Source organism: Taeniopygia guttata, chromosome 3, assembly GCF_048771995.1.
Source record: "Taeniopygia guttata chromosome 3, bTaeGut7.mat, whole genome shotgun sequence".
NCBI lineage: Eukaryota > Metazoa > Chordata > Aves > Passeriformes > Estrildidae > Taeniopygia > Taeniopygia guttata.
In genome coordinates, this window is record NC_133027.1 from 36,933,030 (window position 1) to 36,948,533 (window position 15,504).

At 38.2% G+C, this 15,504-nt stretch overlaps 1 protein-coding gene across 3 annotated transcripts in view; it reads left to right on the plus strand.

Moving 5' to 3' along the window:
* ZNF292 (zinc finger protein 292) overlaps nucleotides 1-14,559 on the plus strand; it is a 49,334-nt gene extending 34,775 nt beyond the window's left edge. The window contains exons 5-8 of one of the 3 annotated variants that reach the window (XM_002198266.6): nucleotides 386-588; nucleotides 3,328-3,464; nucleotides 4,635-4,776; nucleotides 6,463-14,559. In XM_002198266.6, the coding sequence (XP_002198302.4) occupies nucleotides 386-588; nucleotides 3,328-3,464; nucleotides 4,635-4,776; nucleotides 6,463-13,638 (7,658 nt within the window). In that variant the 3' untranslated portion in view covers nucleotides 13,639-14,559. Of the gene's footprint in view, nucleotides 1-385; nucleotides 589-2,414; nucleotides 2,476-3,327; nucleotides 3,465-4,634; nucleotides 4,777-6,462 lie in introns of those variants that run through there. The other 2 variants (XM_072926624.1, XM_072926625.1) reach the window with 2 other exon arrangements.
* Nucleotides 14,560-15,504: the final 945 nt, after the last annotated feature.

A 15,504-nucleotide genomic window follows, 5' to 3' on the forward strand; every position in this document is an offset into this window, starting at 1 on the left:
TTTAAAAGACAGTATTAGCAAAGGCATAGCACAAGCGTACAAAGGATGTGAGAGTAGTGGCTTTGCGTTGTCTTTCTGTAGAACTATAACTAAATGGTATCTAAATATTTTAATATTTATATGGTCTCTCAGTTGGTTTTGTTGCAGCTGTTTAGCCAAGAAATTAGAATGAATTAAAACCTGCAAGTATATAAAGGTCTGTGACAGTGAATCTTTATTATAAAGAAGTGCAGTTCACCAAGAAGCTTTTCCTTTATCTTTGCTTTGTATCTTTTATATCTGTTTTGATTTGTGTAAATTGCAGGGGTCAACCATAATGACTAAATGCAGTCTGTTAAGTCTATAACATATATGTAATGTTTTGGATTTTTTTTTTTTTTTTAAGTGAATGAATTTTTAGTGTCAGAAGGCCCTGTCCTGCTGGATATGCGTATTAAGCACCTAATGAAAACAAAGCAATTAGCACAAGCTACTGCCCTGGCAAAACTCTGCTCTGACCATCCAGAAATCAGTGCGAAAGGCAATTTCAAACAAACCTACCTGGTCTGTCTTTGTTCAGGATCACCAAATGAAAGGCTAATGGAAGAAGTAAGTAAATAATGCAGATTTTTTTTTCTTGGACTTATTTCTTTAATGATAGTAGAGTCACTAATCATAAACTAGTGTTCTATAGAAGAGGTTTTTCTTTTAAAATATGATCTAAATTCTTTGTTTTTTTTTTTTCTTTTCGTTCATGTTGCTTTTAAGCTGAGTAGTAGTGACTGAAAACACTCATGGAAGTGTATTATTTGGTCATTAATAGGCATTTTCTGGCTGTGCCACAACTTTGTGTTTGATTTTACTTGAAGTATTTTAAAACTCTGCCTCAGACCTCCTTAGTAAAGTGAAGTTAATGATTTTCCCACTCTTAATACTTGAACTATATTGCTTTTTGTGTATACCTAGTACATAGAATGGGGCCCTTTAGATGCTGCTTGCAGTTCAGAGAATAAATGTAACTTCACCCAAATTCCTGGGTGCAATGGAAGGTGAAATCAGATCTTTGATCTGGTTTGTAATATAAAATCCTTCTAATTTAAATACAGAAGTCAGAGAGGAGATGACAGCTTTACTCTCTTGCATTCTTTCAGGTGGCATCTTCATTTCTCATCCCACTCCAAAGTTTTAGCTGAGCCTTTTCCCTCCTTGAAGGAAAACTAACTGTAGATGTCACTTTCCTTGTCTGCCAATGTCTCTGCTGTCTTTTTGTTGCTGTCATCTTTTTTGTTAAACATTAAAGCATATTGCAATTGAACGTAAAGGGATAAGAGTTATGCACTGAATAGAGCTGGAAAATTTTCCCGCCCTAGATACAGATGAAATTCTAAGATGACAGCTTCTCACTGAGCTTGTTCTTCAGATATTCAGTAGAATTGGATCAATCTTGCTCTCCTCCCAGCTCTGGCTGCTGCAGAGTCTGTCAGAACTAGCTTAGGAGGGGCTGTGACAAGGCTGTGCAATCTTACCTTTGTTTGCTGGAGACATGCAGTGGAACTTGGAATTTCTGACCCTGCAGACAGGCTTCCTTCATTACTCTGCCCTAACACAGAATGGGCTGGTTCAGTGAATGAACTATGAATCCCCTGGACAAAAGGAATGGGTTAGCCTTGTTTCTTTGGATGCCATAACATACAGATAAGTTTGTACTGGGTTATCAGGGAGAAACCTAATTCAGGTATTTCTGAGCTTTGGATTGCTTAGATTAGCAGCCTCAGCTAACTGCAATATTGCTAACCATTTTGGAAAGATCATGTCTTACCCCAAGAGAAGGCAGATAAACTTTAATATGTCAGGGTGGACTTACAAACTGAAAAGGACAGTCATTTTTGTACTGTGAGAACAGCAGGAAAATAGTAAAAACTATATTATCAGTGTGGAAATTTTTATATCAATTCAGACTAGGCAGGAAAGTAACATTTAAGCAAGTTCTTGGCATGGATTAGTTTAATAGTTTCCTTCAATAATGCGAAGAATTCAAACCTGCAGTATGTGAAATGCTAGACTGACAAACTTGATGTTACAAACCTTTGTTAGAAACAGGGTCCCTTAGGAAGTGTGTCAGGCTGGGAAAGCTTTTAATGAAGAAAGTTCCCTTATTATAAGTTCAGATCACTATATTCTTCTCTAAGCTTTTCATTGATAGTCCCTATCTGAGATGGGGCACTGAGCAAAGCAGATCATCGGTCGAAATTGCTATTACATTTATAGTGTTCCATATTAAGAAATGCAGTTTTCTTTAGAAGATGACTTTGAGGTTATTAAATGTCCAATGACGTTCAGTGAAGGGCTATTAGTATATTTACAAAGTGTCCATTTAGAGGTGTGAAAATAAGTAGTTGTACTATTCAAAATTGTAGTTTGATTGCTGGATACCGTGGTGCCCAACCCAGCTGTGCTGCCGCCTTACCCAGAGTGCCGGACCAGCTGGGTGTTTGGGTGAGCACTTCTGTTTCTTGCTTTGGGTGGTCTTGTGATTTCTCAAGAGAGACTTCAAACAATGCTGTTGTGATAGTCAAGCTATTCTGTCAAAGAATAAATACCAGCGTGTCCTGCCAGATGCACTAATTGAGGTAATCAAACCAGTCTACTGAGAATCAAATTAGACAGTAGTTGTTACAGCAAGTGCGCTGATTCAGTACTGATATAGCTGTCTAATAGTACTGGACAACTGTGATTTCTCCTTTGATTTGCCATAAAACTTAGTACTTCAATTGGTACTTGAAAAATAATTTATATTGTACAGACTGTAGTGTTCTAGAACAGTATTCAGATGACCTGCTTCTTACTGTATAGCTTTCCTGTTCTTAATATCTTTGATTTTTTAAAAAGTACTGGAACAGTCACGTTAAACCTCAGATTCATTAACCACCCAGCTTATTGTATTAAAGCAGTAGCAACATCAGTGACAAGTAAACTGGATTAGAATTGCAAGTAATTTTCTTTTTTGTGTTAAGCTACATTTTAAAGTTATGTCTTCACATCACTATTACCATATGTATGTGATTCATATGAATAATTAATATACTTGAAAATTCTTAGGTGACTGGGGCACTAGATACAAATAAGTAATGTCTAAGAAAAAAGTTTGTTCACTTTAATAGAACAGTTTTTCTGGTGCCATAATGAGTTTTGATATTGTCTAAAAATACACTGATTTGCTTTCAAGCTCATCTCTATCCAACTGTTAAATTAAAGTTCTGAATTATTGTCTTGCAAAGGCTAATGTGACTGTGTGTCTGAAAATACAACCACTTTCTGAGTCATGTTCTTCTCTTTCTTCTCTTCTAGATAGCAGAAGTAGATTGCAAAGATGCACTAGAAATGATCTGTAACCTGGAATCTGATGGAGATGAAAAAAGTGCTCTAATTCTATGTGCAGCATTTCTATCTCGCCAGCTGCAGCAAGGGGAGATGTACTGTGCCTGGTGAGTTTGAATCTTGTTTTCTATCTAAGAACAAAAACTTAGTCTGGAGAAGACACATAAGCCATAAGTTAACTTTCTTTAGCTGATAAAATCTGTGAGCTAAACAGAAAGGAGATAAGACTCTTGGAAACCTAAAAACGAAAGGGATTTTGCAAGACAAGCATCCATTACAGGAATTTGAAGGGTGTCTGTATGATGAGGCAAATACCAATAGCTGGTTAATAATTTTTCTATATAAATAAGAAATTTAATAACTGCAGGCAACTGGTCAGCGTTATGTCAGCATTTAATGAGTAAGTACTGTTCTTTGTGTCCTGTAGTAAAACTGTTTCTTTTTCTAACAAACGTAAAAAGGAATAAGCTCTTTACTATTACTATAACTACAATAGTAAGATAGACGAAGATACTTATGGTTTAGGGCTTGCTGTCATTAATGTGGGAACAAGTAACTGGTCTTTGTTGGCAGATATTTGAGCTGTTAGGGTTTTAATTTCCTTATGCGAACTAGCAAACTTGTATAATTCTTGCAGCATTTGCTTTCTCTGTGCATTTCCATTTTATGTGCAGCAGCAGGAGAAAACTGCTAATGCAGGATTTTGCTTTAAGAGATTTGGGTAAAGTTTTGGGTGTTACAGCATTCCATAAGGTACTAGGTACTCTTGGCTCTTTGCCCCGAGGAGGAGTGAACAAATAAGATAATGTAGATCCTGTGATACTCTTAGGCTTTGGGGACTAATTTCTTGCTAAATCACACTCACATTCAGCTCTTAAAGAAGAGTAGCTTTAGAAGCAGTGTATCTACCACAGAGAAAAGCCAATCTTCTGTAGGTGTTAGTAATTACTAAAAGTTCAGAAGTATACAGTTCCAGTCTGTGAATAGTAAACTACTGTGCAAGATCTTTATTTTTTCCAAGGCCACATGATGAGTAAATTATGTAGCATGAATTGTGGTAATACAGGTTTTATTCTGAACTGTCTTTCTGGAATTGTCATAATTTAAAAATTTAGATACTTAATAGTGTGGTTATTTTAATAAAAGATAAGGTGTAAATAAATTTCAGGCTTTTTTCTTTCCCAGAGTCAAAATGGAAACTGTTCTTAGCCTTGCATTTCTTGTTATAAGACTAGTAGTTGCATTGATGGCCCTGAAATATTGTTCTCTTGTTCTAGGGAACTGACTCTTTTCTGGAGTAAACTGCAGCAAAGGGTAGAGCCTTCTATTCAAGTGTATCTAGAGAGATGTCGTCAACTTTCTGTGTTAACTAAGACTGTTTATCACATTTTCTTCCTGATTAAAGTAATTAATTCAGAGGTAAGGATACTCCTGAAAGAATATTTTTGGGACTTTCAATGGAACTGTAATCAGGAAAATTTATGAAAACTTCTTTGACATCCCATCTTTCTGTATAGTATCAGTTTCAGGGCAATCCTGCTTGGTTTTAGGAAAGGCCATAGCAACTTTCTTCTGCAGGTAAATTACAAATTGATACATTTTGAATCATTAATCATTTGGTTCCTTTGCAAAAAAAAAAGAGTGGGATTAAACAGAAAAGCTGGATACCACACCCAGATGAAGAAAGTACTAAAGGTGAGGTTATGGCCTCTAGGTTTGCCTGTGTCCTCTAAGCAGGCAGCTCTTCCTGTAAGCAGGCACTAACATTCTTCACCATTATTTTCCATATTTCAAAAATTACAGAAACTTGAGAGGACTAGTTTATGAGGAAATGAAATGAAGGGTGTATGTTAATACACAAGAAAAGGAAAATTACTGGAAATTGAAAGAAGAAACTACACAAAAAAAACCCCCAAAACTACAACTCAAAATCTTTTGAATTGCCACTTATGAATGCAGTTTATTTTGATAAATTGAATACTTGTCACTTGTAGGCTTAGGTCCAACATTGTATTAAAACCCTGCTCATCTTTCTCAGCTAACATTGTCATCTAGTTTTCTTAGTTTTTTTAGTAATTGTAGTATTTAGTATTGATAGCTAAATTGAGCTCTTATGAAGATTTCTGTAAGTTGGGAAATTAATTCTAAGCATAAAAATTCCTGGTTTTGTTTTTCAGTGTTCTGGTATGGCTAATCATGGGCTTCTATATTTAAGAATTTTTCCCCACTCCCCTGTAAGATGTGAAATAAATTTGACTTAGAGAGCGGGAGGAAAATAACTTTCACAGAGTCTTGTGATATTAAGATCTCTGCCTGCTCTGTGCGATATTGATTTTCCTCCAGTGAGCATTTGAGCGTTTACTTGTTGGCAGAAATTGGAGACCATGTAGGTAGTAGACTTGCACATTCATAAATTTGCTGAACTTTATTCTCGTGCATCCCTGTCATCATAAAGAGCTTATAAAGTCAATGTAAATGTAAATGGTGTTGCCTTAGGGTATGAATGAGTAAAGACCACATGACCTTTAGAACATTCAAATGATGGAACATTTAACAAAACCTAACTATACTTAACTCCTTTCAGTTGGACTGAAGCCGTCTGTTCATTTGAGGTCAGTTGACTTTGAAGTGACCTAATTTTTCAAAATAAAAGCAGAGCTTTTACCTTAAGTGAACTCCAAATTATAGATCTTTCTGATGATCACATGTTTTTCTTTAACTGCAGCATTTTTTACCATTTGAATTCTACCTAGTGTTAAGTTGATGTTTCATAGAAGCTCATCTCAAATACCTATGGCACAACTGACAGGCTTTATTCCAAGGAAAAGGCTCAATATTGTTCTAATATAAACTGAACACCTCTAACATACAGTCCAAAAGTCCTCAAACTAAACAGAACATACAATTAATTGGTCTTAAAGTTGAATGTAAACTTCAAGATTTTTTTAGTAGCCTGAAGACAAATTATGCAATTTAAGGAATAGCCTCTGAAGACAATCCATTCTGTTTCTTGAGGTAAAAAGTATTACTGTGAACCCCAGGTGCTTTTCTGACACTTGAAAGAGTTAGATAAAATGACTTACTAAAATTAGTCTTGCTTTACAGATTGATGGTGCTGGACTTGCGACGTGCATTGAACTGTGTGTGAAAGCACTGCGCTTGGAATCCAGTGAAAATGCAGATGTCAAGATATCTATTTGCAAGACTATCTCCTGCTTACTTCCAGATGATTTGGAGGTGAAACGTGCTTGTCAGCTGAGTGAATTTCTTTTGGAACCCACTGTGGATGCATATTATGCTGTTGAAATGCTATATAATCAGCCTGACCAGAAGTATGATGAAGAGAATCTTCCAATACCAAATTCTTTGCGCTGTGAGCTCTTACTTGTACTGAAAACTCAGTGGCCTTTTGATCCAGAGTTCTGGGACTGGAAAACTCTAAAGCGTCAGTGTCTGGCACTTATGGGAGAGGAGGCATCCATCGTGTCATCCATAGACGAACTAAACGACAGTGAAGTTTATGAGAAGGTTGAGGATGGCCAAGAAGATAGTAAAGAAACTTCCCTGAATGGGCTTTCTGGCATTGATGAGGCTACCAGCCTTCTTAGGGGAATCAGAGATGAAAAGCAGAAAAAGAGAGAAATTAAAAAACTCAGAGAGAGGGGGTTCATATCAGCTAGATTTAGGAACTGGCAAGCTTACATGCAGTATTGTGTGTTATGTGACAAGGAATTCCTAGGTCATAGAATAGTTAGGCATGCACAGAAACATTACAAAGATGGAATTTACAGTTGCCCTATTTGTGCCCAAAATTTTAATTCTAAAGAAAACTTTGTTCCCCATGTAACTTTGCATGTGAAAAAATCTAGCAAAGAGAGATTGGCTGCTATGAAACCACTGAGGCGCTTGGGAAGGCCTCCTAAAATAGCAGCTTCCAATGAGAATCAGAAAACGAATTCTGTATCCAAACAGGAGCAACGACCCATTAAGAAGAACAGCCTGTATTCAACAGACTTCATTGTGTTTAATGATAATGATGGCTCCGATGATGACAATGATGACAAAGATAAACCTTACATACCAGAGATAGTGCCAGTTCAAAAGCCACCCCCTGTTAATGAATTCACCTGCCCTGTAACACTTTGTAAAAAAGGCTTTAAATATTTTAAAAATCTAATAGCACATGCAAAGGGCCATAAAGATAATGAAGAAGCTAAACGTTTCCTTGAAATGCAGAGCAAAAAAGTGATTTGCCAGTACTGTAGACGACATTTTGTAAGTGTTACACACCTGAATGATCATTTACAAATGCACTGTGGCAGCAAGCCTTATATCTGCATACAGATGAAATGTAAGGCTGGCTTTAACAGTTATGCTGAGCTGCTGACCCATAGGAGAGAGCATCAAGTCTTCAGAGCTAAGTGTATGTTTCCCAAATGTGGCAGAGTGTTTTCTGAAGCCTATTTACTCTATGATCACGAAGCACAACACTATAATACCTATACCTGCAGAGTCACAGGCTGTGGGAAGGTATACCGCTCGCAGAATGAACTGGAGAAGCATATTGAGGATCACAACAAGCAGCCTGAAAAAGAAGAACAGCCTGAAAACCAAACCAATCAGCCTGATCTTAGTCAGCCTTCTAAAGCTAATGAAAATACTGATGGAGTTGCAGTTAAAGAGGAATTGACATCTCTTCCAGCTGAAAACCGAAGCAGTTTCATTGAAGGAGAAAACGTCTGGAACCAAATCAAAGCAGAACCAGTAGGGAATGAAAGTGTAAATGCATCGGTGAGTGTACTGCAACAAAGCAATTCCTTGCCTAATGCTGGTTCAGAGCAGTCTCATGTGGGTTCAATAAAAACAGAAGAAACAGTTCCAGCAGGCAACATTAAGCTGTCTGTTGTTAACCAGAAGATCCGAGATAACTTCATGAAAAGAGGTAAATTGGCTGCTACTGCTGGTAAAGTAGATACTACTAAACCTGGAGTCCAGCAGTTGTGCCCATCAGTTGACTCTTGTCTTCCAGTTTTCCAAGAGCGAGAGGAGGAAGGCTGTCTCAGTCAGACTCAGAATATGCAAACTGGTTCTGTGACCTCAGACACATTAAAACCAGAAGCCCTTGAATCAAAAAGCTTAGAAAGACAAGTGAGCATTGTAAATCCATTCAGCATGCAGAATCAGACAGGGTATCGAAACGGTGTACCCATTTCCAAACTTGAAATTGAAGACAGTATTAAAGCTGCAGCTAATCTATATAACCTGCCTTTAAAAACTTTAGAAAGTATTTCATTTATTCCATCACAGCCTAACATAAATAGCTCTTTAGTTCCAGCTGTGTCACCAGCAGCCCCAATTCAGAAATTTAATTGTCAGGTTGAGGGGTGTACTCGAACATACAATTCGTCACAGAGCATTGGCAAACACATGAAGGCAGCACACCCTGATGAATATGCTGCTTTTAAAATGCAGCGTAAAAATAAGAAACCACGAAAATCCAGCAATGTGCAAAATGTGCCGAATGATGGGAAGATTGTATATCTTATGCCGTCACAAGTGGGCAATCCCAATGGTGCTGCTTTTACTGCACAGAACAAATCAAATTTGAATCCCACCTGTTCCAGTCAAGTGCAGCATGTCTCAAGTACTCTCTTCCCAACCCACCTAGAAAATCTGGCGAATCCTATGTTGCCTATAGTGGAAAGTGTCATAAATCCAAATTTGTCTACTCGTATTAAAAGCGAGCCTGAGAGCGTTTTGTGTTCACAAATGGAAAATTTGTCTGCTACAACCTTACCTTCCCAGTTGGATGATCTGGCAAAAACAGTTATGCCTTTGAATATTGATGGTGGTTCAGATCCTTTTCTTCCTTTGCCTGCGGAAAATGGTCCAATGTCTCTCTTCCCTTCATCAGCAGAGAATCCTCCAAATTCAGTCTTCTCACAACTGGAAAATAACACAAATAGCTTTTCTTTGCAACTAGAAGGAAACACTAGTTCTACCTTCCCAAAAGAGGAAAGTGTTGATCAAATATTTCCCTCACAATTGAGTAATGAAAATAACTTCAGTGAAACTAGTTCTCAGCACCCAGCTTCAGAAAAGGTGAAAAAAGATCGCGGCAGGGGCTCAAATGGGAAAGAAAAGAAGCCAAAACATAACAAGCGAGCAAAGTGGCCAGCAATAATTAGAGATGGCAAATTTATATGTAGCAGGTGTTTCAGAGTTTTTACTAATCCTAGATCACTTGGTGGTCACTTATCTAAGAGGTCTTACTGTAAGCCTCTTGAAGGATCAGAAATTTCTCCAGAAGCTCTGCAGGCTAATGGGCAGTCTTTGCTTGCCAGTATGATTCTTTCTTCAAATTCATTAAACTTGCAGCAACCTCAGGAGTCTGCCTTCAATCCAGAGACTTGTTTTAAAGATCCATCATTCCTCCAGTTACTTGCAGCTGAAAATCGTTCCGCACTGCAGACTGTGTTTCCACGGGCCAATGTGACTAACTTTAATACCAGTGGGAATGAGGAAGGTAATCAAATTATAAAGCAAGCCTTGGAAACTGCAGGCATCCCAAACAACTTTGATAACACGGAAGTACTTCCACGTGTGGTTACAACAAGTTGTGTCTCTGGAGCAACTCAGATAAATGCAGCTGTTCTCCCTAGCTCAGCCACGCCCTCTCTGCTGCAGACAGTCTGTAACCCCAGTACCCTGCTGACAGACCAAAACAGGACCCTCAATGCCAAAATTCCTCCACTAAATGAATGCAAGACTTTGCCTGTTTTTGCAACAGAGGACTTAATGCTAAAGACTATCGAAAATGGCTTGTGTCCTAGCTCATACTCTAACACTGTTGCAGCAGCACAAAACTTTGCAGGGAACAGTTCACGAGTTTCAGTTATCAGTAGTCCCAAGAATTCGGGATCAAGTAACTTGAATAAGAAGGGAACCAGCTCTTCAAAGAGGAAGAGAAAAACACCTACACCCCTGCTTGTGCCCAATACATCACAGAAAATAGCAGTAAACAATGCAACAGTAATGGGACTTCTAACCAAAACCACTGAAGGAAACATGCAAATACAGGGAGAAAGTTTTCAGTCCAACTTACTGGCAAATTGTGGCTCTCAAACAGTGGTGGACAACCTTGCACAGAAACTCAGTAATGTTGACAATCAGTTATTGATGGCCACTGTCAAAGAGAATTTCAAAACAAATCTTGAGGCTCATACAGTTCTGCCCCCTTTAACAGTAAAAACTGAAAATGGGGATTCCCAAATGATGGCTGCAAATTCTTGTGTGCAGGCAAATTCGGAAGAACAGATGTCACAGGACAGTGTTATGCAGAACTTTGAAAAAACCCTGAAAATAATTAAAACTACTATGAATTCGCAGATGCTTGAGGTGAAAACTGAAATTCAGGATACTGTTGCTGCTTCAGGACAGAACTTGCAAGTAAATAACGCCCAGGCTGCTTTAGAAAATTCTGCACACAGTGTAAAACTACCCACTTCGACACGGTTTGCTGTGCACACAGGGAATGTTACTGCTGCAAAGGGTAGCTCTGCTCAGTCTGAGATATCCCAAAAGTATGATACTCAAATGTCAGAAATTTTGGAAGGCTTACAAAAACTGAAGCTGGAAGATGATTCTCCCATTCCCATCTCTGAGACTGCTTCTCAGTGTCCTCCAGCAGATAAGCTAGCACCAGCAGTTCCTGTTGTATCAACTGAAAATAAACCCCTCATCCAGCTATCTCCAGAGGCAAGTAACATTCAGTTTAGTGATAGAGTTAATAAACCTTTTGTATGTCAGAATCCTGGCTGCAGTTACAGTGCTATGACAAAAGATGCATTATTTAAACACTATGGCAAGATCCATCAGTACACTGCAGAAATGATACTAGAAATAAAGAAGCATCAACTGAAGTATGCCCCATTCAAATGTGTTGTAGCTACCTGTCCAAAAACATTCACAAGAAACTCTAATCTCCGAGCACACTGTCAGCTTGTACATCATTTTACAACAGAGGAGATGGTAAAATTAAAAATTAAGAGGCCTTATGGCAGAAGATCTCAAAATGAAACTGTAAACACAGCCCCACAACCTGCTGAAATAAAAACTTTGCAGACACTAGTAATAGAAAACAAAACTGTAGCTCCATTGGTCAAAGAAACTCAGATAAAGGAAGTTGTAGAGCCTGTAAAAGTATTGGAAAAACTTCTACCAGAAAATAATATTCCTGAAAGACTGGAAAAACCTCCACAGGTGGTTTCTGTTCCACTGGAGCAGCACAATCCAGCATCTTTTGATAGTACGCAGGAACAAACCAAAGTACGCAAGGCTAGGAAGCACAGGAAGGAGAAAGAGGAGAAGAATGGTAGGAAGCCTGTAACAAAGTCTCTGGAGTTTCCCACTAGGTACAGCCCTTACAGACCATACCGGTGCGTCCATCAGGGCTGCTTTGCGGCTTTCACAATACAGCAAAACCTAATTCTTCATTACCAAGCTGTGCACAAATCAGACCTCCCTGCTTTCTCTGCTGAAGTGGAGGAGGAGAATGAGCAAGGCAAAGAGGAACGGGAGGAGGTGGAAACCAAACCTGCTGTCAGAGAGTTCAGGTGTGAGGTGAGTGACTGCTCTCGCATCTTCCAGGAAGTTACCAGCTTGATACAGCATTATATGAAGCTTCATGACATGACCCCAGAGCAAATTGGAAGCATGAAATCAGCTCCAGAGGTGGGACGATTTTTTTGTGACCAGTCTCAGTGTAAGTCTTCATTTACAGCATATCTTAATTATGTTGTCCATCTTGAGACGGAGCACAGTGTTGAGATAAAGCCAAACAAAGTAGAAGATGATGGCATGTTCAAGTGTGACTGTGAAGGCTGTGACCGTATTTATGCTACTAGGTCTAACCTCTTGAGGCATATTTTTAACAAACATAATGACAGGCATAAAGATCATCTAATAAGACCCAGGAGACTGACACCAGGCCAGGAAAACATTTCAAGCAAAGCAAATCAGGAGAAACCATTGAAGTCTAAACAGAGAGGACTCAAAAACAGAGCAGGAAAAGAGGCTAACAGACTGTCTGTAAAAACAAAACGAAAGAAAAATGTGAACTTGGAAAACAAAAACTCTAAAGGAATACAGGTTCAGGAAAATAAGGCTTATTCACTGAAACGTGGCAAGTATGTGTATTTAATAAAGGCCAGAAACGATGCCTTATCAGAATGTACAAGCAGGTTCATAACTCAGTATCCATGTATGATAAAGGGATGTTCATCCGTAGTCACAAGTGAAAGTAACATAATAAGGCATTATAAATGTCACAAACTGTCCAAAGCTTTTACTTCCCAACACAGGAATCTTCTTATTGTATCTAAAAAACACTCTGTCTCCCAAGTAAAGGAAGCCTCTTGTGAGCAGGAGGAAACTGATAAAAAAAGTGATGTGATAGAGCCTGAACCGAGTTTGACAGCGAGCAATAATGATTCAAGCACAACTACCTTATCACAAAAGGAAACTGAAAAAGGTGAAAAGGATGAAGTGGATGAACTGACAGAACTATTCATTACTAAACTAATTAATGAGGATTCTTCAACTGCTGAAAATCAAGGAAAAATCTCTTCCAATGTAAATAGTGACTTGCAGGAGACCAGCTCCTGCCCCTCAGAGAAGCAAAAATCAAACAACCTGAAAAGAGCAAATAAAGAGAAAAATGTTTCTCAGAGTAAGAGAAAGAGAGCTGAGAAAACAGAGGAAGCACTGCCCAGTGGCATGAGTAGCCTGCACAAGGAGGAAGAGACTGCTGTCGCCATTCAAACGGCTGAGGAGCAACCTGCAGCTTTTGACTGGAGCTCGTTCAAACCAATGGGTTTTGAAGTGTCGTTCCTCAAGTTCCTTGAAGAATCTGCTGTGAAGCAAAAGAAGAACTCTGAAAGAGAATACCATAGCAGTGGAACCAAAAAAGGATCCCATTCAAACTCTCGGAAAGCCAGTGAGAAGGCCTCTGTGGCAAGCGATAACATCTCTTGGTCATGTTCTGAAACTGAAACCCTGGTACCATTTGCCAACCCATCACGGCTTCCATGTGGTGATAATGTAAAGATAGTGTTAGACAAAGCTCTCAAAGACTGCACTGAGTGTGTGTTGAAGCAGCTTCAGGAAATGAAGCCTGTTGTCAGTTTGAGAAAGCTTGAAGGACGTTGGGAGGATAATCCAGAGGTTATAGCCGCAAAAGTAATTGTTTTGGGTACTGAGGAAGGGGAATCAAAGTCCTGAAAACCTAATGTGTTTAACTGTGACCTGTAATAGAATTTATTTTGAATAGGAAGCCATCAAGCATGCTAGTAACTGTGGAGCTCTTTTATTTTGAAGTGATTTAATCTAGCAAAAAACATGACATGAGTCATGTAAATGTCTTATTTGTTTTTATCCCTATGGGACTTGAAGAAAGTAATTGCTTCAGTTTTGTAAATACTTGATCAAGACCTCAACTTTCTATCAGATTGTCCTTTCCATAAACTAAATCTTTGTGAGCTGTCTGTGATTGGTATCTTTCACCAGGTTACTTCTCATGTATAACAGTTTTCTTTATTTGTAGATACATTTTTTTGTATATATTTATTATTGTAAATCATTTGCTGCCACCAGCAGTCTGTAAGTCTAAACTATTAAATGACACATTTATATTCGGAATTTTAATTTGTAATGAAGTGAGCAAGTTTTTAAAACTGTCCTTTAATCATTTCAAATTAAGAACTTTTGAACTAAAGCTAGCTAAGTCTACCATATCCAGTTTATTTTGCGTAAAACATTTATTTACAGAAGAAAAGCTGGATAAGATCACATTTCATAGGTTAAACGTACTGACACATTCTCATTTTTGTAAATTTTAACATCCAGTATCTATGGATGCTATTCATACATAGTTAACACATAAATATAATAGTTTTCTTATAGCTACATTTTTCATTGCTTTTAATTGGTTACAAAGCATTTATGATTCCAAAATAAAAATGGAAATGTGAATAAAAATAGTTTGCTACATTGAAGATTTAAAACAATATTTGGTATTAAAGAATCCATTGTGAATGTGATAGAAAATTAGTAGTGTGGAGCAGTGTATATATTTGAGGTGGTGATTTGTGAAGTAGCCCAGTATTGCCTTAAATAAAACCACATTTCATTTCTTGTTTTATACATGTGATCTTATAAAGGTTATTTTTGTTTCTGTAACTTAGATTGGTGTATAGTTTAATTTTTGTTAAAAAAACAAAACAAAACAAAAAAACTTCAGAAACCATTTTTGTAAATAGTGGGTTTATAAAACAGATGGGTTTATTTTGATAATACCAGTTTGGTATCTATCTATAAAGTACACAAGTCCTTATGCCATACCATTAAAAACTAAATAAACAAGGCACTTTCTGAAAGGGAAGTGAGATGGTGATCTTACAGATAAACTCGGTGGTTGTGCTCTGTTGGTGGCATAGGCTCCCTTTGCGCTCCTCTGCCTCTCGCTGACTGTACATGGCACCAATCACAACCTCTCTTTTCCACACTTGAATGAGCCTCAGAAGTGGTGCTGCTTGTAGTGCCCGGGATTGGAGCAATTCCTCTGTATGCTGCTAACTGAAATGACAGGTATCCCGTTTGTTGAGTAACCAAAAGTGTGAATGCATTGGTGGGAGCTGTCAGTACCCAGGAATCTTCAGTGTTGGTTTTCGTGCATGGTTATGTTTGACTCAGCCAGCTGGATTGTGTGGTACCAAAAACTTCTTGGATTATTATCGTTACTGGATGTGACCTACCTTCAGTAATATAAAACAGTCTTTATCTTGGGTGAGATTGGCTTGATTTTTTTTTTCTATAAACTTGTCTTGCTGTGTAAAGTTTTTGCATTAAATGCTAGATTTGACTGCTCATAAGCTATTCACCTGGAATCTCTGACAGTTTTCCAGAATATCAGTGCAGAGGGCACCTTCCTACAACCAAATGAAATGACTTGTTGCGAGAGTGAGGATTATGTGTGAACATCAACAGCATTTGACCTCGGGCACAGCCCTTGGTTTGCTACATGGTGCTAAATTGCTTACCTTCGCAGAAAGCCTGTGCTTCCATTTGAACAGAGCCCATCAGCTCCTC